This window comes from Ostrinia furnacalis, unplaced genomic scaffold (genome assembly GCF_004193835.3).
Source record: "Ostrinia furnacalis isolate ACB-3 unplaced genomic scaffold, ASM419383v2 OfSCF2800, whole genome shotgun sequence".
Taxonomy (NCBI): domain Eukaryota; kingdom Metazoa; phylum Arthropoda; class Insecta; order Lepidoptera; family Crambidae; genus Ostrinia; species Ostrinia furnacalis.
Window position 1 is genome coordinate 247,962 of NW_021133039.1, and position 21,159 is coordinate 269,120.

Consider the following 21,159-nt stretch of genomic DNA (forward strand, 5'->3'; position numbering starts at 1 on the left):
AATATAATTGAAATCAACAAAAATAAAATCATCTTGTCCAATGAAGTCAGAGCCCCGATTACGGTAACTTTTAACGTTTCGATTGGTCAGCGTAATCAAAACAGCGTACGTCAGCTGTTTTGACCAATTGTATCGCAGAATCGATGAAGCGCATCTGGATTGGAGTATGAGTATTCTTTGGTCTGGATTGGAGACGTTAAAATTTACTGTAATCGGGGCTCTGGAAGGGAAAAAAATACTTAAAAATGACAACACTTATCAAATAAAAAAAATAAAAATGTCATCATGACAGCGGTGGACGTCATTTTTTTCAGGAAAACTTGGAAAGGAGGCGTTTTGTGTTTATTTTCTCAATTTAAATACTTAATAAATATTTATTACTTCCTTCTAACCACATTTTATAGTTTAAAACGTTTCCAAGATGATGAACCAATATATAAAAGAATTGGAGCATGTAAGTAACATGTAATTTAATGCTGTGAAAAGTTTACAAGTACAAATTGAAGTACTTAATTGATGCGGTTAATATTAATTTTTAGGATCCGTTTGATCCCGACGAGTTTGTTGAAAGAATGGTGCGCCGGGGTATGATGGAGTCACGCTTGCAAGATGATCAGTTCGATCCCGAAATGATACATGACATATTTACTCAAGCTATTCAAGATTTGAAGGTAATTTATCAGTTTTCCTGGTTGTTTTTTTGGATAGAAGAAATTTTTGAATGTTTTATTTGTGCACACTGCGTTACATCTATCAATTATTTACTTACATTACTTTCCTAAATGAGTTGTAATTTAAACAATTAAAATATCCAGGTTTTACAAGAACGGCAAGAACGTAAATGTGCCAGATTGGAACAAGCAGTGCAAGAGGAAGAGAAGCTATATGGTGCTAGATTGTCTGAGATCATGGATCAACATACTGTAAGTAAAAACATAATTAGTTACGTACCTAATCGCAAACCACTATAGGCCAGTCAGTGCCTGAGTTATGAGAAAGGAGATCTGAAGTCATGCTGACTTTTGACCAAAAACAACCCTCCCATGCTGTTACCATATCTCGGGCATTGACTCAGTTACATGCTAGACGTATAATTCAAATTGGAAGTCATTATGTAACCAAAACACCAATAGACATTCTAAATAATTTCGCTGGAAGCATCTGAATGCAGTCTGCTAGACCGGGCACTGTCAAAATCCTATGGAGAGGCTTGTATTCAGCAATGAACTTTGGTTGAAACAAACAAATCCAAAAAATATTCATGTACACACGACAGCACATCAGGCTACCCATTTTTGTTGCAAACTCGCCCCTATTACAACAGCACAAGAACCCTCACAATGAAAGGGACCAAAGGGGAAGAGGAATGTTGGGAGACGGAAAGGTGGGCTGATGATATAATGAGAGCAGCGGGAGAAAATTGGCTCGACCTAGCCCAGGACAGGATGGAGGAGGCTTTTGCCCATACAGGGTGCCACAAGAGTGAACGGACAGATGCTTCTAATTTAATTTAGAAATTGTAGTTTATAAACTTGTGGAAATAAAAATATTTTTATTTATTTATTTATAAGAACCTCTGACTTACACAGGGTGTTAGGTAAATGGGTATATGAGCCGACACTAGCCCATGTTAACATGGGCATATAAATGGTATGGTGAAGTCAGAAATTTGATATCATCACTTTAATTTTTTTAATTTTCATACAAAATATTTTTTATAAAATCCGATTTGTATGAAAATTAAAATAATTAAAATGAAGATATCAATTTTCTGACTTAACCATACCATNAATTTGATATCATCACTTTAATTTTTTTAATTTTCATACAAAATATTTTTTATAAAATCCGATTTGTATGAAAATTAAAATAATTAAAATGAAGATATCAATTTTCTGACTTAACCATACCATTTATATGCCCATGTTAACATGGGCTAGTGTCGGCTCATATACCCATATTTACCTAACACCCTGTATACAGTGTGAGTCCCTTTAAAGTGTACATATGAAAATAGATGAAACTAGACCTATTTTTATCCACAAAAAAGAGGTCAAAAAATTTTGCGATTTTTTTTTAATTTTTTATACAATTTTTTTTCTTCCAATTACTTATTGTAAAGAAAACATAATAACTTTTAAACTAAGCGGTATATCCTGATAAAATAAAAACAGTAATAATGCTAAATAACAGGCGATACTAAAAAAATACATAAAATACACAAAAAAGGCCAACAAATAATAAAAAATGATATGTTTTGAAAAAAATTTGCTTTTAATTTCGTGTTTTTTTGGTTATTTGATAAATTTCTCCAAAAAATGCCCCTATAACCGGTGGTTTTTATTACTTTGTATTATTCTCTATCGTATTACCTTCGTAAAACCAAAAATCGCATGTCTCTATCCCTATCACAACGTTTGCAATGATTGTTTAACGTGACTCACATTGTATTGTTTCAGCACTGTGTGAACGTCTTCAGCTCCCTCGACGAGCGCATGTCTCGCTGCGGTGGTCGCGCTCTCGACGTGGGAGAGAAGTTGGGCGCTGCTAGAGCGCCGAGGGCCCGCGCCGCCGCCGCCAGGGACTTGTTGGCGCATCTTACACACTTCCTAAACCCGGGCCCTGTGCTTACCGACCTGTTCAACGATCCCAATAAGGTATACATACAATATTTATTATTTATTACTAACTTTGCCTGCAGCTTTTATACTTGGAAATCTCCTTTCAGTCGTACATCTAGTCCAGTGCTTCTTAACCTTTAAGTCACGAGGGACCATTTTACCAAATTTCTGTCTTGTCAGGGACCACTTTTTTTTTTTCAAAATCCTATGAAAGGGGAGATCGATTTCTCGGCCACTGTGCGCCGTTTGCGTTGTGTTGACTCGACTCATCACGTCACGTCACTTGTTTATTACGATGTCTTCGTGGACCACTTGGAATGCCTCCAGGGACCACCAGTGGTCCGCGGACCACCGGTTAACTGATCTAGTCAAACAAGACCTTTTGTTTTGTACCTAGATTCAGTAACAAGTTAGGCTACATTTCAGAGTTTACATAACTGGTGAGAATAGAATCTGATATTGTTTTTAATGTTAGCATATTAAATACAAACTGCTTTGAAGCCTACAAGTTAGAACTTTTTTTCATATAAGTAAACAGGAAAAACAAAACAAGTTTTATGAAAGATCACTTACAATTCCAGCATCACTAACTTTGTCATGATTTTATCTTAATATAACAAGTTTTATTCTTCTCCATAGCTAAATGAAGCTGCAGATGTCATACAAAAACTTCACACCATCGCCCAAGAACTACCGCCTGACAAATTCGAAGTGGCCAAGAAGAAGATTGAAGCTAAATATGACGAGATCGAAAGGAACCTTATTGAGGAGTTTGTTAAGGCCCAAAATCAAGGGAACATGGCTAAAATGAAGGACATTGCCAACATTATGACCAATTTCAAAGGGTACTCGCAATGCGTGGATGCTTTTATTGAAACCAGTCAAATGGTATGTTGCTGTAATGTGTGCAGTCAGTATCAAATAGTTCATGACACCCAAAATAAGGTTGTGTTGGCAACTTTTTGCCCATTTTTGATATCACAATGAATTTCACACTGACTGTACCACAAAATATCCCATCTTCACTATTTCACACTATCCCATTTTATTTAATGTAAAATTCACCTTTTACCCTTATTATGTTACAGAATACTCTACTCGGCAAGGACATATTCACGGCAGTGTTGCCACTTTGCAAAAAGAACTATACCATCATCAGCAATGTATTTCCAAACCCAGACCAAGTGATGAGCAAGTTTGTGTTGAACATCTTCCATCTGAAACTCCAGAAGTACATCCAGACTAAATTGGCTGACAAGAGTGATGTTGACAAATACTTGAGGAACCTATTTGACATGTATACCAGGTTGGTCTAGTTTTTGTTCATTTCTTTTTCCACCAATCTTCAGTAGAGAGTTTATATGCTTCTCCTCTCAAATTCAAAATCTTTATAGGCCCATTTAGGGCACTTACACATGTCAAATACAGCCTACCACTACTCCGAGACAACATAATAATATTGGCTGATGCTGAGAAGTGGCAGAGTAAATTTTTCACTGACTATTGTAATGTGTATGTATAAACATAAGAAAACAGACTTCACATAAAATAGAGTAGATCTGTATGACAACATTCAAGTTTTTGATTGACTTTTTGTGTACCTGATTCAGATTGTCAAACCTGCCTCAATTTAAATCAGGTACACAGATAGAATAACCCAGTGTTTTTCAACCTTTTTCATGACGCGACCCCCCTAGCAAGAAAAAATATTTTGCGACCCCCCGACCGTGGACCGTGACCGTTCGCTTTTTTATGCATTTTATAATGTTACAAAGATGTTGTAGAGGCCGAATACTTGATAATCCATACAATATTTATGCATTTGCATAATTAGATTTCGGATAAATACAGAATTAAGTTACGTTTTTTTACATCGGTATCTTTATAACTTTATGGATTTTTACTTGGGTAGTTTTTACGACCTCTCGCGACCCCCTTGTAGCGGCTGAAAAACAGGTTGAAAAACACTGGAATAACCAAAGTAACAGTGAGGTCTCATTTTCATCTTATTCCCTTAATTGATTTTGAACCCTACACTTAATATTTAAACACCAATTCGCAGCACACAGCGTGTTTGCGACGAGCTAGTGGCCGCCGGTTTGGTGTCAGCTGACGGCAACACGACAACCGGTGACCTTCGGCGGGAAGCGCTCGTGAACGGAGCGATGGCCGGCGCGAATGACGGGTACCCGGCGCTGGAGAAACGGAGACTCGTCGCTGCGCTGTCTAACTCACTCAATGGATACTATAGCGACAAACAACATGTGAAGAAGCAGATACAGGGTGGAGGGTAAGTCGACTTTTCCTTGGCAGTTTGTGGTACAGAGGCACTAGTGAACGGAGCGATGGCGAGCGCGAATGACTGGTACCCGGCGCTAGAGAAACGGTGACTCGTCGCTGCGCTGTCTAACTCACTCAATGGATACTATAGCGACAAACAACATGTGAAGAAGCAGATACAGGGCGGAGGGTAAGTCGACTTTTTCTTGTCAAATTGTTTGTGGTACAGAGGCACTAGTGAACGGAGCGATGGCGAGCGCGAATGACGGGTACCCGGCATTGGAGAAACAGAGACTCATCGCTGCGCTGTCTAACTCACTCAATGGATACTATAGCGACAAACAGCATGTGAAGAAGCAGATACAGGGTGGAGGGTAAGTTGGTGTTAGTCGCTGTCAAATTGTCTTTGGTATAGAGGCTGAGTGTAGGGTACCCGGCGCTAGACAAACGGAGACTCGTCGCGGCACTGTCTAACTCACTCAACGGGTATTATAGCGACAAACAGCATGTGAAGAAGCAGATACAGGGTGGAGGGTAAGTTGGTATTAGTCGCTGTCAAATTGTCTTTGGTATAGAGGCTGAGTGTAGGGTACCCGGCGCTAGACAAACGGAGACTCGTCTCTGCGCTGTCTAAATCACTCAACGGGTACTACAGCGACAAACAGCACGTGAAGAAACAGATACAGGGTGGAGGGTAAGTTGGTGTTAGTCGCTGTCAAATGGTCTTTGGTATAGAGGCTGAGTGTAGGGTATCCGGTGCTGGAGAAACGGAGACTCGTCGCTGCGCTGTCTAACTCACTCAATGGATACTATAGCGACAAACAGCACGTGAAGAAACAGATACAGGGTGGAGGGTAAGTTGGTGTTAGTCGCTGTCAAATTGTCTTTGGTATAGAGGCTGAGTGTAGGGTACCCGGCGCTAGACAAACGGAGACTCGTCGCTGCGCTATCTAACTCGCTCAATAGGTACTACAGCGACAAACAGCACGTGAAGAAGCAGATACAGGGTGGAGGGTAAGTTGGTGTTAGTCGCTGTCAAATTGTCTTTGGTATAGAGGCTGAGTGTAGGGTACCCGGCGCTAGACAAACGGAGACTCGTCGCTGCGCAGTCTAACTCACTCAACGGGTACTACAGCGACAAACAGCATGTGAAGAAGCAGATACAGGGTGGACGGTAAGTTGGTGTTATTCGCTGTCAATCACACACTTTCCTTTATCAAATTGTCTTTGGTACGGAGGCTAAATGACGGGTACCCGGCGCTGGAGAAACGGAGACTCGTCGCTGCGCTGTCCAACTCACTCAACGGGTAAGTAAGTTAGAGGCTAAGAGAGCTGAGGAGACAGAGACCTTAATCACCCGAAATCCGCTAAGTACGGGACGAACATTGGGACAGGAAAGTTCTCGAGTGGCGACCATGGGCTGGAAGACGTAGCGTGGGCAGGCCTCCTACTAGGTGGACCAACGATTTGGTAAAAGTCGCGGGAAGAGCCTGGATGCGGGCAGCGCAGGACCGTTAATTGAGAAAAACCTTAGGGGAGGCCTTTGTCCTGCAGTGGACGTCATTTGGCTGAAACGAGAACGAACGAGAGGGGACGAACAAAAGACGGTGAAAGTATGAGGTCACTAAAGGCACGTCCAACCTTAATGTGGGCATGCCCATACTTTTTTACATTACTGTATCGGACACGCAAAGCGGGTTAAATCCTCCATTTGCCTCTGGAAAATCAAAAAGCGTCGTGCTTTTGCAGTGGAGAATAACAATAATTAATTAATTTATAACTCATAGCGAATGTTTTATTCCAGTTTCCAAGAGCTCCGTCGTGATTTGCAAGCGGTGATCGGGACGCGCGCCAACATCAACATAGCGCAGATTGAAAACTATGGCGGGGAGACATTCCTTAGTGAACAGCTGGTTGAGAGGATGCTTTGCGATGCGCAGACGTCATTCCTGAGATGCAAAACGGTACGCTGACTTATTGTACTGTTACTATACTCAATCTTTCTTTTATTGCATCTATCATGAACTTTAAATTAAAACATATGGGCTCCGTAGGGCACGGTAATTAGGAAATACTGTTACTGTTAGTTGCACATAATGTTCTAAAACAGCATGCTGTGCGATACCCAAACGTCATTCTGGGGATACTGAACGGTACGCTCATTGGATTCAATGCATGGTTGAACAGAATGTTCACACTTTTTTTAACGACTGGTAATGAATTTGTTTCAACAAAAATTATTTGTACCTAATTAATTATTACAGCAATCCAATTAAACCCAATCTTGACCAAAAATATTTGAGATCATTATTAGTTTTAAAGAGATAGGCAAAGTCTATTTTAGATGAGTATTTGAAACACTTGAGTTATTTAAAAAAAAATCTAAAACTGATTTAAAAAGAAAAGCAATGACTGAAATCTCTTTCTCAAAAAGAATTAAAAAGGATCAGAGTTCAGACATGTTAGCTAAAAACACAGTTTTTGCTCGTTGTGTTGCTTTTATGCTAAAACTGCGGGGTACAGCCTCCTTATAGAAGCAAACGTCTATAAAGCGACATCTTTTGACCAAATCTTGTTCATAGCTTTGCACTCCCAACGAGCTGCCGGTCACAACGGTCGCGCTCCTCGATGTGCTGATCCAACATCTACCTACTGTAGTTTTAGCCTCCTTATAGAAGCAAAAGCCCATAAAGCGAGATCTTTTGACCGAATCTTGTTTACAGCTTTGCACTCCCAACGAACTGCCTGTCACAACGGTTGCGCTTCTCGATGTGTTGATCCAACATCTACTGATCGAGCACGTAGACTACGCGCTAGACCTGGGCTTGCAGTCCATACCCATTGCTGAGAGCAAGTCTCCGCCTCAGGTATGTCATTTTTTACGGCAAAGCCCTTTATCTTGCGTAGGGCTTAGTGTGAGCTATACCTTTTACTTTGTATTTTTATTGGGTAAGTGTGAGCAAGAGTTATGTAGGATTTTCTGTCATCTGTATTTCAGTCATATTTGCCCGCGGCTTCACCCGCGTGAAATTTTGTGTCACAGATCGGCATAAATTATAGCCTATATGTTAATCTGGGTTACAAACAATAATACTGTAAAGTTTCAACAAAATCCGTTCAGTAGTTTTTGCGTGAAAGAGTAACAAACATCCAGACATCCAAACTTTCGCATTTTTATAATATTAGTAGGATTAGTAGGATTTTGGCAAATTCATATAACCACTGTGGTAATTTCTTATCACCACATAACGCTAAAATCAACTTATCAGGATGTCGTCGTACAGTTTAATTCTTGCTAAACCGACTCGATTGACAAAGTAGAAATTAATACTATTCTTGTTACAGATCTACTTTTTTGATATCGTGAAGGAAGCAAACGCAATAGTGAAGATGTTTGTCGATCACTTTCAAGAATCCATTTTGCCTTGTATAAGGTGAGTTACTGCCCTATTTGATAACAAAATTCCATAAAGATATCTCTCTCATAGGTTTTGTGAGGTAAAGGGAACTCTATATGACTAGTTCTCGAACTCAATTGACATTTTTTTATATCCACAATGAGGAAGCTCTTGGCCTGTATCTCACCTGATGGTAAGTGACGATCAGGCCGAAGGTGGAAGCGAGCGAGCGACTATTTATTTATTGATCAAATTTTACCGCTAACTTAGTTACAGGGCTAAAATTAAATATTTTTCTTATCTTAGAATAAGAATTGTCGGTTAACGTTGTCAACTTCCCAATGTTTTGCTCATTTACTACATCCATTTTTATTTTAGCACCTCATCAAAACAAACTGAATGCGTGCAAAAGAAGACAGCAATCATGGAACAGTTGGAGAACAAATTGGACGCAGGCCTAGAGCGCGCTATCTCAGCTATAGTGGGCTGGGTTAAACTGCACCTTCAGACGGAGCAAAAAAAGACCGATTTCAAACCTGAGGGGGACATTGATACGCTGGCTTCGCCTGTAAGTTATCTACAATTAGTTATTATTCGACTGCAATCATGGAACAGTTGGAGAACAAACTGGTCGCGGGCCTAGAACGCGCTATCTCGGCTATAGTGGGCTGGGTCAAACTGCACCTTCAGACGGAACAGAAGAAAACAGACTTCAAACCTGAGGACGACATTGATACGCTGGCTTCGCCTGTAAGTTATCCACAATTAGTTTATTCGACTGCAATCATGGAACAGCTAGATAACAAATTAGACGCGGGTCTAGAGCGCGCTATCTCTGCTATAGTGGGCTGGGTCAAACTGCACCTTCAGACGGAGCAGGAGAAAACAGACTTCAAACCTGAGGGCGACATTGATACGCTGGCTTCGCCTGTAAGTTATCTACAATTAGTTATTATTCGACTGCAATCATGGAACAGCTAGATAACAAATTAGACGCGGGTCTAGAGCGCGCTATCTCAGCTATAGTGGGCTGGGTCAAACTGCACCTTCAGACGGAGCAGAAAAAGACCGATTTCAAACCTGAGGGGGACATTGATACATTAGCTTCGCCTGTAAGTTATCCACAATTAGTTTATTCGACTGCAATCATGGAACAGCTAGATAACAAATTAGACGCGGGTCTAGAGCGCGCTATCTCAGCTATAGTGGGCTGGGTTAAACTGCACCTTCAGACGGAGCAGAAAAAGACCGATTTCAAACCTGAGGGGGACATTGATACATTAGCTTCGCCTGTAAGTTATCCACAATTAGTTTATTCGACTGCAATCATGGAACAGCTAGATAACAAATTAGACGCGGGTCTAGAGCGCGCTATCTCAGCTATAGTGGGCTGGGTTAAACTGCACCTTCAGACGGAGCAGAAAAAGACCGATTTCAAACCCGAAGGAGACATTGATACGCTGGCTTCGCCTGTAAGTTATCCACAATTAGTTATTATTCGACTGCAATCATGGAACAGTTGGGGAACAAACTGGTCGCGGGCCTAGAACGCGCTATCTCGGCTATAGTGGGCTGGGTCAAACTGCACCTTCAGACGGAGCAGAAGAAAACAGACTTCAAACCTGAGGACGACATTGATACGCTGGCTTTGCCTGTAAGTTATCCACAATTAGTTTATTCGACTGCAATCATGGAACAGCTAGATAACAAATTAGACGCGGGTCTAGAGCGCGCTATCTCAGCTATAGTGGGCTGGGTCAAACTGCACCTTCAGACGGAGCAGAAAAAGACCGATTTCAAACCTGAGGGGGACATTGATACATTAGCTTCGCCTGTAAGTTATCCACAATTAGTTTATTCGACTGCAATCATGGAACAGCTAGATAACAAATTAGACGCGGGTCTAGAGCGCGCTATCTCAGCTATAGTGGGCTGGGTTAAACTGCACCTTCAGACGGAGCAAAAAAAGACCGATTTCAAACCCGAAGGAGACATTGATACGCTGGCTTCGCCTGTAAGTTATCCACAATTAGTTATTATTCGACTGCAATCATGGAACAGTTGGGGAACAAACTGGTCGCGGGCCTAGAACGCGCTATCTCGGCTATAGTGGGCTGGGTCAAACTGCACCTTCAGACGGAACAGAAGAAAACAGACTTCAAACCTGAGGACGACATTGATACGCTGGCTTTGCCTGTAAGTTATCCACAATTAGTTTATTCGACTGCAATCATGGAACAGCTAGATAACAAATTAGACGCGGGTCTAGAGCGCGCTATCTCAGCTATAGTGGGCTTGATCAAACTGCACCTTCAGACGGAGCAGAAAAAGACCGATTTCAAACCTGAAGGATACATTGATACGCTGGCTTCGCCTGTAAGTTATCTACAATTAGTTTATTCGACTGCAATCATGGAACAGTTGGGGAACAAACTGGACGCAGGCCTAGAGCGCGCTATCTCTGCTATAGTGGGCTGGGTCAAACTGCACCTTCAGACGGAGCAGGAGAAAACAGACTTCAAACCTGAGGGCGACATTGATACGCTGGCTTCGCCTGTAAGTTATCTACAATTAGTTATTATTCGACTGCAATCATGGAACAGCTAGATAACAAATTAGACGCGGGTCTAGAGCGCGCTATCTCAGCTATAGTGGGCTGGGTCAAACTGCACCTTCAGACGGAGCAGAAAAAGACCGATTTCAAACCTGAGGGGGACATTGATACATTAGCTTCGCCTGTAAGTTATCCACAATTAGTTTATTCGACTGCAATCATGGAACAGCTAGATAACAAATTAGACGCGGGTCTAGAGCGCGCTATCTCAGCTATAGTGGGCTGGGTCAAACTGCACCTTCAGACGGAGCAGAAAAAGACCGATTTCAAACCTGAGGGGGACATTGATACATTAGCTTCGCCTGTAAGTTATCCACAATTAGTTTATTCGACTGCAATCATGGAACAGCTAGATAACAAATTAGACGCGGGTCTAGAGCGCGCTATCTCAGCTATAGTGGGCTGGGTCAAACTGCACCTTCAGACGGAGCAGAAAAAGACCGATTTCAAACCTGAGGGGGACATTGATACATTAGCTTCGCCTGTAAGTTATCCACAATTAGTTTATTCGACTGCAATCATGGAACAGCTAGATAACAAATTAGACGCGGGTCTAGAGCGCGCTATCTCAGCTATAGTGGGCTGGGTTAAACTGCACCTTCAGACGGAGCAAAAAAAGACCGATTTCAAACCCGAAGGAGACATTGATACGATGGCTTCGCCTGTAAGTTATCCACAATTAGTTATTATTCGACTGCAATCATGGAACAGTTGGGGAACAAACTGGTCGCGGGCCTAGAACGCGCTATCTCTGCTATAGTGGTCTGGGTCAAACTGCACCTTCAGACGGAGCAGAAGAAAACAGACTTCAAACCTGAAGGCGACATTGATACGCTGGCTTCGCCTGTAAGTTGTCTACAATTAGTTATTATTAGACAGCAATCATGGAACAGTTGGAGAACAAACTGGACGCGGGCCTAGAACGCGCTATCTCGGCTATAGTAGGCTGGGTCAAACTGCACCTTCAGACGGAGCAGAAAAAGACCGATTTCAAACCCGAAGGAGACATTGATACACTGGCTTCGCCTGTAAGTTATCTACAATTAGTTATTATTCGACTGCAATCATGGAACAGTTGGGGAACAAACTGGTCGCGGGCCTAGAACGCGCTATCTCAGCTATAGTGGGCTGGGTCAAACTGCACCTTCAGACGGAGCAAAAAAAGACCGATTTCAAACCTGAGGGGGACATTGATACGCTGGCTTCGCCTGTAAGTTATCTATAATAATACGGGCATTTATAAGGCTAAAAGCTCTAAAATATGAGAAATTGTGAGTCAGAACACCGTCCACACCCAAAGCTTTTAGCAGATGGCACCACGGCAATGGATGGTACGGACATATCCAACTGTTGATACTTTGTCATAGTGTAGATTTCCATTGTCCTACTCAGCGCATAACTAAATAGGTTCTGCGGCAGTGGAGAAATGCGGGTGTGTTTATGTTACGTCAACAGAACTACTAAAGCCTGGTCCGTGAGCACGTAGAATCCCGTCCAATGCCCCCAAGCTACCCATCCCTATCGCTCGCGCGTAATTATGTTGCTGTCGCGCTCGCACATTCACTGCAGGCGCCCGTCGCACAGTCGCGACAGCAACATAATTACGCGCGAGCGATAGGGATGGGTAGCTTGGGGTCATTGGACGGGACTCTACGTGCTCACGGACCAGGCTTTATCAAGTACAAGATATAATATCCCTTTTTTATCATTACCAGGCCTGCCTCGCCGTGGTCTCGTATCTAAACTCAGTGACGGACAAGATTCACTCGGGGCTGGAAGGCGCCAACCTGCGTGCCGTCTCGCTGGAGCTGGCTGTACGCCTGCACCGCGTCATCTACGACCACCTGCAGAACTTCCAGTTCAACTCCGCTGGTGAGACCACTGTAACACTACCGCTATAAAAATAACACTGCAAAGGACACTGTATTGACCATCAAAAATCACAGGTATTCAGGTAGGTAAATACTATTTTTCATTTTATGTAACGAATGCGCTGACTGCGCTACTGAGCTCAGCGTGACGCTGCGCAAGCGCTGGCGAGAGAACGACGTTGGAAATACGCTAGTGTGAGAAAATCTGTAGAGGCTGATACTATTATTATTGTTGTTAAATGTGGCGATATCAATCTACGATGTGACAATAAAATCCTGTAGTCTTTTGTCAAATGCTGTCTCATTAATTAATTACAAGTCCAAGCCACGATAGCCGAACGGTGAAAGGGTCGGACTGGCCGACTAGTGATCCGGGGAACGCGGGTTCGGGCCCCGCCGCCGCTCGACTATTGTGGTGAGCTCACTCGTGATACAAGCATATTTAGCTTAATACGAGGGGCTAACAGGACTATTAGTATTTAAAGGGATTTAACAAAAATCCTCTGAGTGTCACTAAGGCTAAATACTGATTTTATTAGTAGACACGATAATGCGACATGAAAAAATCGGCGGCAAGTCTAATGTGCATGCGAATCTAGCGCTATTACCGGAGGCGCACGCGCTGTTCGATGTTCATTTGTCAGTCTTTTGATGGCTATACTAGCGTCGATAAGCTTTTAAACGTAGAATAAGGCAAAATGCCTTACATAATCAGACATGACGGCTGGTCTATTGCGCGTACGACCCTAGCGCCACTGAACGCACTATAAGATATTCATTCATTTATCAGTACATATTAGAGAAGATGATGATGATAGCCATATAAATAACTAGCGGCCGCCCGCGACTTCGTACGCGTGGACCTCGTTTTACACCCGTTATATATCATGTTGATAGATGGCGTTTCACGGCATGAATATTTACGAATGTCAAAAACAGTAGTTCGTCCAGCGCTGTAGATTTTAACCAATGACGATAGATGACGCTTGAAATTTATTTGTCACATATCGTCATAAATTATAGCCTATATGATAATTTGGGTTATAAACAATAATACTGTAAAGTTTCAACAAAATCCGTTCAGTTATTTTTGCGTGAAAGAGTAACAAACATCCAGACATCACGACATCCAAACTTTCGCCTTTATAATATTAGTAGGATGACCGTTGTATCTTTGTGGAATGGCCTAGTCAAGCTGAGGAAGTATTTAACCTTATATTTGTCTGCAGGCGCAATGATAGCCATCTGCGACGTCAAGGAATACCGGTCGGCGGCATGCGGTCGCGGCGGGCGGGCGGCGCCGGCGCCGGCGCACGCGCTGTTTGACGCTCTCCACGCGCTTTGCAACTTGCTGCTCGTCAAGCCGGAGAACCTGCATCAGGTCTGCGAGGGAGAAACTCTGGTGAGTTAATATCATCATCATCGTTATGATCATCATCATCAGATCCTTTTGTCCGCGCTGTTCGACGCTCTCCACGCGCTTTGCAACTTGCTGCTCGTCAAGCCGGAGAACCTGCACCAGGTCTGCGAGGGGGAAACACTGGTGAGCTAATATCATCATCATCGTTATGATCATCATCATCAGATCCTTTTGTCCGCGCTGTTCGACGCTCTCCACGCGCTTTGCAACTTGCTGCTCGTCAAGCCCGAGAACCTGCACCAGGTCTGCGAGGGGGAAACACTGGTGAGCTAATATCATCATCATCGTTATGATCATCATCATCAGATCCTTTTGTCCACGCTGTTTGAGGCTCTTTAACCTGCTACTCGTCAAGCCGGAGAACCTGCACTAGGTCTGCGAGGGAGAAACTCTGGTGAGTTCATCATCATTATTATGATCATCATCATCAGATCCTTTTGTCCGCGCTGTTTGAGGCTCTTTAACCTGCTACTCGTCAAGCCGGAGAACCTGCACTAGGTCTGCGAGGGGGAGACACTGGTAAGTCATCATCATCACTAGTAGGCCGAGGATGCGCGCCACTATAAACTTTTATCGAGTTTTATCGAGACACTATTGATTTTTCACGATAAGCCCATACATTTGTCGTCTATAATGTCGATATGATTTTAACATGTCGCCCGTCAGGTCATTAAGTTTTAACTGACAGAGGGATCCAAACCCTGGACACTGGCAAGTAAGTCATTATTGTCAGGTCAGGTCATTTAGTCTCCACAGCCACTGCAGAAACTGCACCAGGCCTGTAAGGGAAAGACTGGAAAGTCTACACAGTACACATTTCAACATCATCATCATCAGATCCTTTTGTCCGCTCTGCACGCGCTCTGCAACCTGCTGCTCGTCAAGCCCGAGAACCTGCATCAGGTCTGCGAGGGAGAAACACTGGTGAGTCTTAATCATCATCATTATTATGATCATCATCATCAGCTCCTTTAGTCTCCACTGCAGAACATACGCTAGGTCTGAAAGGGAGAGACACCGGTGAGTCTAAACGTTTCATCATCGTCATCACGCCATTTAATCCCACTGTAGCATATTTATTTCATTACCACAGCCACCAAGTCTATTAACAGTTGTAATAGTATCAAGTAGCGGCCACAGGTGACATGTCGCGGACACTGACGCCCGTATTCACAAACATAAGTATGAGGTGTCACAGTACGCGTGGACGCACAGGGTGACACACGAACAAATCACAGAGCCCTAATCAACGCTGTGCTATCCATTTGCTGCTTCATTTAGCAAGTATCGTTTGTGAGTACGTGCGTAAGTCACAAGTTAGCCGCCATTGGTGGCGTGTCGCAGACACTTTAGTCGCTAGTGGACGCCACTCGCTACACGTGTGTAGCCATTCCATGTATGTAAAACGTGATAAAGATCATGTAAACAAGTTGTCACCAGCTACTGTGGCTGGTGGCCCGTTAGCGCGGAGCTTAATGAATTCTAAAAGACATCACTATTTTTGACGATTTTATAGAGATAATTAAAAAAAAACAAAGATGATTATAAGTAAAAAAGTACCTTTAAAGAATATAAGTCAGGTATATTTAAATTGAAAAAGATCGAATTAAGTGATATATTTTTATAACCCTGACAACTTAAAACTTTATATTTTTTGTATGAACAGAAGGAACATACTAGACTTTCTTTGTAGTAATCTCTTTTTTTTAATTAGAAGTTATCATACTTAGCATTTCCAAAAACACGATTCAGAATTTTCGGGTGTATATAATGGTGTCAGCTATAGTAGAGTTTAAAATATTCAATAGTGTTTGGTTCAGCGACATATAACGGAACATCCCTCGTCTTTATGCTCTCGCCTAAAATAACCGCAAACTCGTTATTATAATTAGTCTATGGATACTGGATACTCGCGGCTCTATACTTTTCGTAGTGCAATTTGTAACCTGTTTTTTATCACGCTACGAAGCTGACTCGTAATTGGACAGGCTAGAAAATTTAATTAAAATACGAGTTTTGGACTACACAGTATCTGAAATATTCAGACAAGATCACAAGTTCACACTTATTAATTTGCATATCTAAATGATGATCGACAATTTTAAATAACACTAGTTTTGGCCGCAACTTTGAAAGTGAGTGAAAAAACGCCGCCAGTCATTCAAAGTCAACTATCTCTCATTTATATCGTGTTTCTAAGTTTTAAGTTAGTATAATTTAACAATTATAGAATACACTAGCGACCCGCCCCAGCTTCGCACGGGTGCTAAGTATACATTAAAACTTGCTCTTGATGATCTTTTAAAAAAACCGCATCAAAATCCGTTGCGTAGTTTTAAAGTTCTAAGGGACAGACAGCGGAAAGCGTCTTTATTTATACTATGTAGTGATAAAGTAAAATCAACCTAGAAGTTTGAGTCCCTAGGAACCTTCCTCCTGGGCTCTTGCTTACTGACTTACGTCTTCATGGTCCAGTGGTTGAAAAGTAGACTGTCCCAAAATTTGGGGGGTTCGATTCCCAGGTAGAACACGCTTATTGAAAAATAACGTCGTTCTCAGGTTGGTTAAGACATTGTTGACAAGTGATGAAACTTGCGTAAAAAAACACGAGTCCGAAGGCTCAATACTATTGAGCTAGTTTTGACATTAGAAAGAAAGAAAGACTTGACCACAAAATAACACACATACTTTATATTTATAGATGCTTTATACACGGGCAAACCGCATTAGTAAATAATAAGAATGAGCAACTGTTTTGGAGTAAATGTTTGTTTACACTATAGGGTAATTAGCGTTTATTTACTTTATCTCTTTGTCCCCAGGCGGAGTTGGACCAGTCGATCCTGCACAATTTCATCCAGCTGCGCTCAGACTACAAGAGCCACAAGCTATCCACTTTCCTCAAAGGACTATCATAAGAAAACTGTTTTTAACACGCCTTATAACATTTTAGTTCGTTCGTGGAAACCGGTTTTGGAAAAAATCCACAGTATTTTTTCGGCATCGAATCTTTTAAGCGAACTCGAAACCTCCCGCGTAATTCGAACTGTTACACGCTGATATTATTTATAGCCTGACCAGGAACATAAAAACCCTGGCATAGAGGCGCTTCAATTGCATTTGATAGTGCAACACTGAGTACAGTCGTACATGTGTTAAATTAATAGGCTAAATTTATGTATCAGGATTCAGGATTACGGGTTAATTTGATATTTTCATAAATTAACGAAAAATATTATTAAAAGTAACCTGGTTTAAATAAATTAAATGAAACCATCAATCGAGCTAGTAGGATTTATTTTATTATTCATCAATAATCAAATTCAGAACTTGAATATTCAACTGCAATGTCTGCTCATGAACGCTTCAAACTCGGTACTTCTTTCCCAATTCCATAAAATTCAAAACTTAGAAAGTGACAAAAACTTTAAAATAGGTAGTTGAAACAGACTACAGCTAATTTTCATAGTGGACTGTACTATACGATAAACATGTCAGTCAATTTGACAACCTTTGTCGGAAACATTATTCAATGAAAATATTGTCCGAACCCTTAGTATTTCTCTTCGACAAATACATTAACACATCGTGAACCACTTTTCTTTCACGACTATAAAAATATTTTAGCAATTTAATTCACAAAATCAATTGCAAACATTTAAAATAAAGTTTGTTTACACTTTGACAACAATAGACTGACATGCAAGGTGACATGTCAATGAAGTTTTCAGTTACTGTTGCCATTAAAAGAAATTAGTACCATTAGTTTTCCGCAACATGGCGAGGGTTTTTATGTTCCTGGTCAGGCTATATATCAAGTTATTATTGTATACATTGTTGCTTTTGTATGTATAATAAGTAAGGGAACGTATCAAAGGTATTAAATACTAATTTATTTACAAAAGCATCTTTTCATTGAAAACAAGTTCTGGTTAGTCGTTTAATTTAATTTTTTATATCAACAATTTATGAATAGATAGAAGGATTTTTGTCAACAGTCGAATATTTCTGAGAAAATGATATTCTCAAAATATTCAGATGCAAATCAATTCCTGAACTGTATTCATAATTTATATTTTATATTAACCTATGTATTTGGTTCATGTTAATATTTCATCTGAGCCACTTCCAGCGAGTGACCTTATTAGAGTATTTCGAAACCAAGTTTCCAATTTCGCTGGCATCTGACATCTATCGCGTTGTCACTGGAAACGTTTTCGGCCGTTCGGGTCGTATCATATTGTATAATGCTTGCACAGTGTCTTATCAGCGGTATCTATACGACCACTACGTCCATTCATAAGTTCTCCCCTCCACGGAGCGGCTTTATTTGAATGAACGCGTCAGTGTGCGTGCGACGCGAGCGCACCTACGAGTGTTCGCCAGTGTCGAACGAACCGGCCGGCCCGTCGTACGCCCGACCGCGCCGCGACACAGCCGCGTCCCAAACAGTGTTGTGCCCAACAGTTCTGTGTAATAACCACATTGCGAACCTCTTTACTCTGTGCTGTGAACATATCGTTAATCTGGATCTTATAAAAATTGAAAGGTAAGACCCGTCGATGTTTATTTTCATTCAAGCCCGACGCCTACGCGCGGTGTTCTGTCGCGATTTGTGAACGACGAATTTACATGTTATAAGGCTCATTCATTGGACGCTAAGCCCTATTTACATTATTATCAGAGTGCGTGTGCTGTGAATGGGCGACGGGGCTGCCGATTGAGTCCAGGTTTGGGTTGAAGGTTGATGGATGTTGGCGAGCGTTGAGCGTTATCTAGGTGAGAGCGAGGTGCGTCCGTTCCATTTCAAGTGTTGTTTTTATCCCGGCGCTACCTGAGTGTGTCGAGTGGACTCGCAACCGATCCAGCTAATGGAGGCGCAGCGCGCATAACAACTAAACCACACCTTTGTACGAGTTGCAATTTCAATTCGCCTAGGCGCATCTTGCTTTCTTTGCATTTGCGCATAAATTATTGCGGCTGCAATGCAAAACAACATTTCACTGCGTTTCAATCAGACATTGAAGGGTAGAGTAGATAAGATAGAGAATCGTAAATCAAAAATTTTACGATTGAGATAAAATGTAAAGACTTATGAATACATGCATTCGTATTTCGTTGTGCTTGCGAGAAATAAAGCAGGCGATCTACTAGCCCAACAAATATAATAAACATGAAACGTCTAATCTCAAGAAAACAATGACGTAACCCCAAAAATAGCCATAATGTGACGCGCTAAAGATTATAACACGTTTTGTAATCTTTGTAGGTACTGAGAAGCTATTTTCGGTATTAAAAAATAATACCTACATTTTATTGCATTACATGTGACAGAAACACGAATTCATGAAAGTAAATTAATATGAATCACCAAGATAATAAATGATGAATGAATGATTTGTCTAACATATAGGTAATTTACAGCTTATACTTATAAATTATGTTGTAAAGACAGTTTTTATCAAGTTGGTATTGTTAATCTGTAGGGAATTGAGACAGCTAATAAATTCTATGTAAATTACAAATATAGACTTTCTGAGATACATCCACGCGGAAAGCTGCAGGCTATACTAGTTCTTCATAGAACACATGACAGGTGGTTGGGATATTTATACTTTATTCGTCACTATTAGCATTATCTGCGAAAGCAAAGCTAAGAAATAACATTTTGTCACTCATTCATGTATGCTTAGTACTTTTTTAAGATGACTTGCACAAATTACTCTAATTTTAAGTTGCGCCAATATTCCTAAGATAAATCTATAACATTACAATAGCTGAGCATCTCTATCGCTGAAAAATTAAACAAAGGATGTTAATGTGCATCGCCTCCGTAGTCCAGTGGCTAGTGTCGAACTCTCGACTCGCAGGTTCGATTCCCAGCTGAGCCATACAAAAACGAAGGGATTATTTTGTTCAGTTGTGCCTAGTTTTGTTAAGACTTGAGACGTCTTGAAGGTCGCGGGAAGTACCTGGATGCGGGCAGTGCAGGACAGTCGTTATGGAAATTAGTGGGGAGGCCTTTCTCCAGCTGTGGACGTCATTTGGCTGAAACGAAACGAAATTGTCTTGAATAGAGCAGTTAGCCTCAAAAATATACACTCGCCTTGGTATTGAACTTGGTACAAAACCGGTCCCAAAGTCAGCCACAACGAAACCTAGTTGATTTCCCTTTTTAGTGCTAACTAGTGCCATTACAGGCATATTGACAAGTCGGCTATCTGGTGCAGTTGCATCCAATCCGCAATGGTCGAGGATTCGGTTCCCATAAGATTTCAACGTTTGTGTAATGAGTGAGTACTTAAGTGCATTGTATATCTGAGTCATACTACATCTGTCTATACGTTGTCTGGTCATTATACGTAGGTAGGTAATGTTAGTAATAAAACTAACCCTTGCTTCGAGATCAGAATATAAACGATCGTTCGTTTCAGCCAAATGACGTCCACTGCTGGACAAATGCCTCCCCAAGGATTTCCATAACGACTGGTCCTGAGTTGCCAGCATACAGGTTCTTCCAGCGACCTTCACCAGATAGCCGGTCCACCCAGTGGGGACATTTTTTTTATGCATAAGGCAAGTATTTGACCACAATCGCACCTGATGTTAAGTGGGATGCAGTCTAGGATGGTACATAGCCCTGCAATTGCCTATTCACTCTCGCCTTGAAAAGGCCCGGAATATGATAGTCTTCGGGAAAGACAGCAGCAGGCAACAAATTCCAGTCCCTAGCCGTTCGCATTATAAATTCTCTATAATTTCTTTTAATTACTATTGTGATTGTGTGTGTTTTAGTAATATAACGAACTCTCTTGCTCAGAATATAAACGTTCATTATAACTAGGTACCTCATACAACATCAATCATAAACTACGTATAATCAGAGATAATTACCCTAATTGCAGGAATAAACTGCATCTGCGTGCGTATCCTAATAAAACATATTAAACATATT

At 41.4% G+C, this 21,159-nt stretch overlaps 3 protein-coding genes across 5 annotated transcripts in view; all 3 read left to right on the top strand.

Moving 5' to 3' along the window:
* LOC114356376 (uncharacterized protein K02A2.6-like) overlaps positions 1 to 21,159 on the top strand; it is a 341,613-nt gene that overhangs the window by 78,564 nt on the left and 241,890 nt on the right. The gene's annotated exons all lie outside the window — the stretch shown is intronic.
* Sec10 (Exocyst complex component Sec10) lies at positions 296 to 18,108 on the top strand. The gene is made up of 16 exons (XM_028309513.1): positions 296 to 454; positions 540 to 671; positions 816 to 923; positions 2,460 to 2,657; positions 3,261 to 3,509; positions 3,710 to 3,927; positions 4,684 to 4,911; positions 6,706 to 6,865; positions 7,625 to 7,768; positions 8,247 to 8,335; positions 8,678 to 8,743; positions 11,818 to 11,941; positions 12,629 to 12,785; positions 14,014 to 14,186; positions 17,027 to 17,272; positions 18,016 to 18,108. Exons 1-15 carry the CDS (start codon positions 422 to 424, stop codon positions 17,120 to 17,122), a joined length of 2,175 nt encoding a protein of 724 aa, XP_028165314.1. The 5' UTR covers positions 296 to 421; the 3' UTR covers positions 17,123 to 17,272; positions 18,016 to 18,108.
* pnt (ETS transcription factor pointed) overlaps positions 18,534 to 21,159 on the top strand; it is a 151,945-nt gene continuing 149,319 nt past the window's right edge. For all 3 annotated transcript variants that reach the window (XM_028309514.1, XM_028309516.1, XM_028309515.1), the window contains exon 1: positions 18,534 to 18,753. In XM_028309514.1, coding sequence (XP_028165315.1) covers positions 18,539 to 18,753 — 215 coding nt within the window. In that variant the 5' untranslated portion in view covers positions 18,534 to 18,538. The remainder of the gene's footprint in view (positions 18,754 to 21,159) is intronic.

Excerpts from the sequence above, each read along its gene's own strand:
- Sec10 (XM_028309513.1), top strand. The coding sequence starts at position 422 with ATGATGAACCAATATATAAAAGAATTGGAGCAT. Across the intron at positions 8,336-8,677 it reads TCCATTTTGCCTTGTATAAG|CACCTCATCAAAACAAACTG; the intron begins GTGAGTTACTGC and ends TTTTTATTTTAG. Across the intron at positions 8,744-11,817 it reads ATGGAACAGTTGGAGAACAA|ACTGGACGCGGGCCTAGAAC; the intron begins ATTGGACGCAGG and ends GTTGGAGAACAA.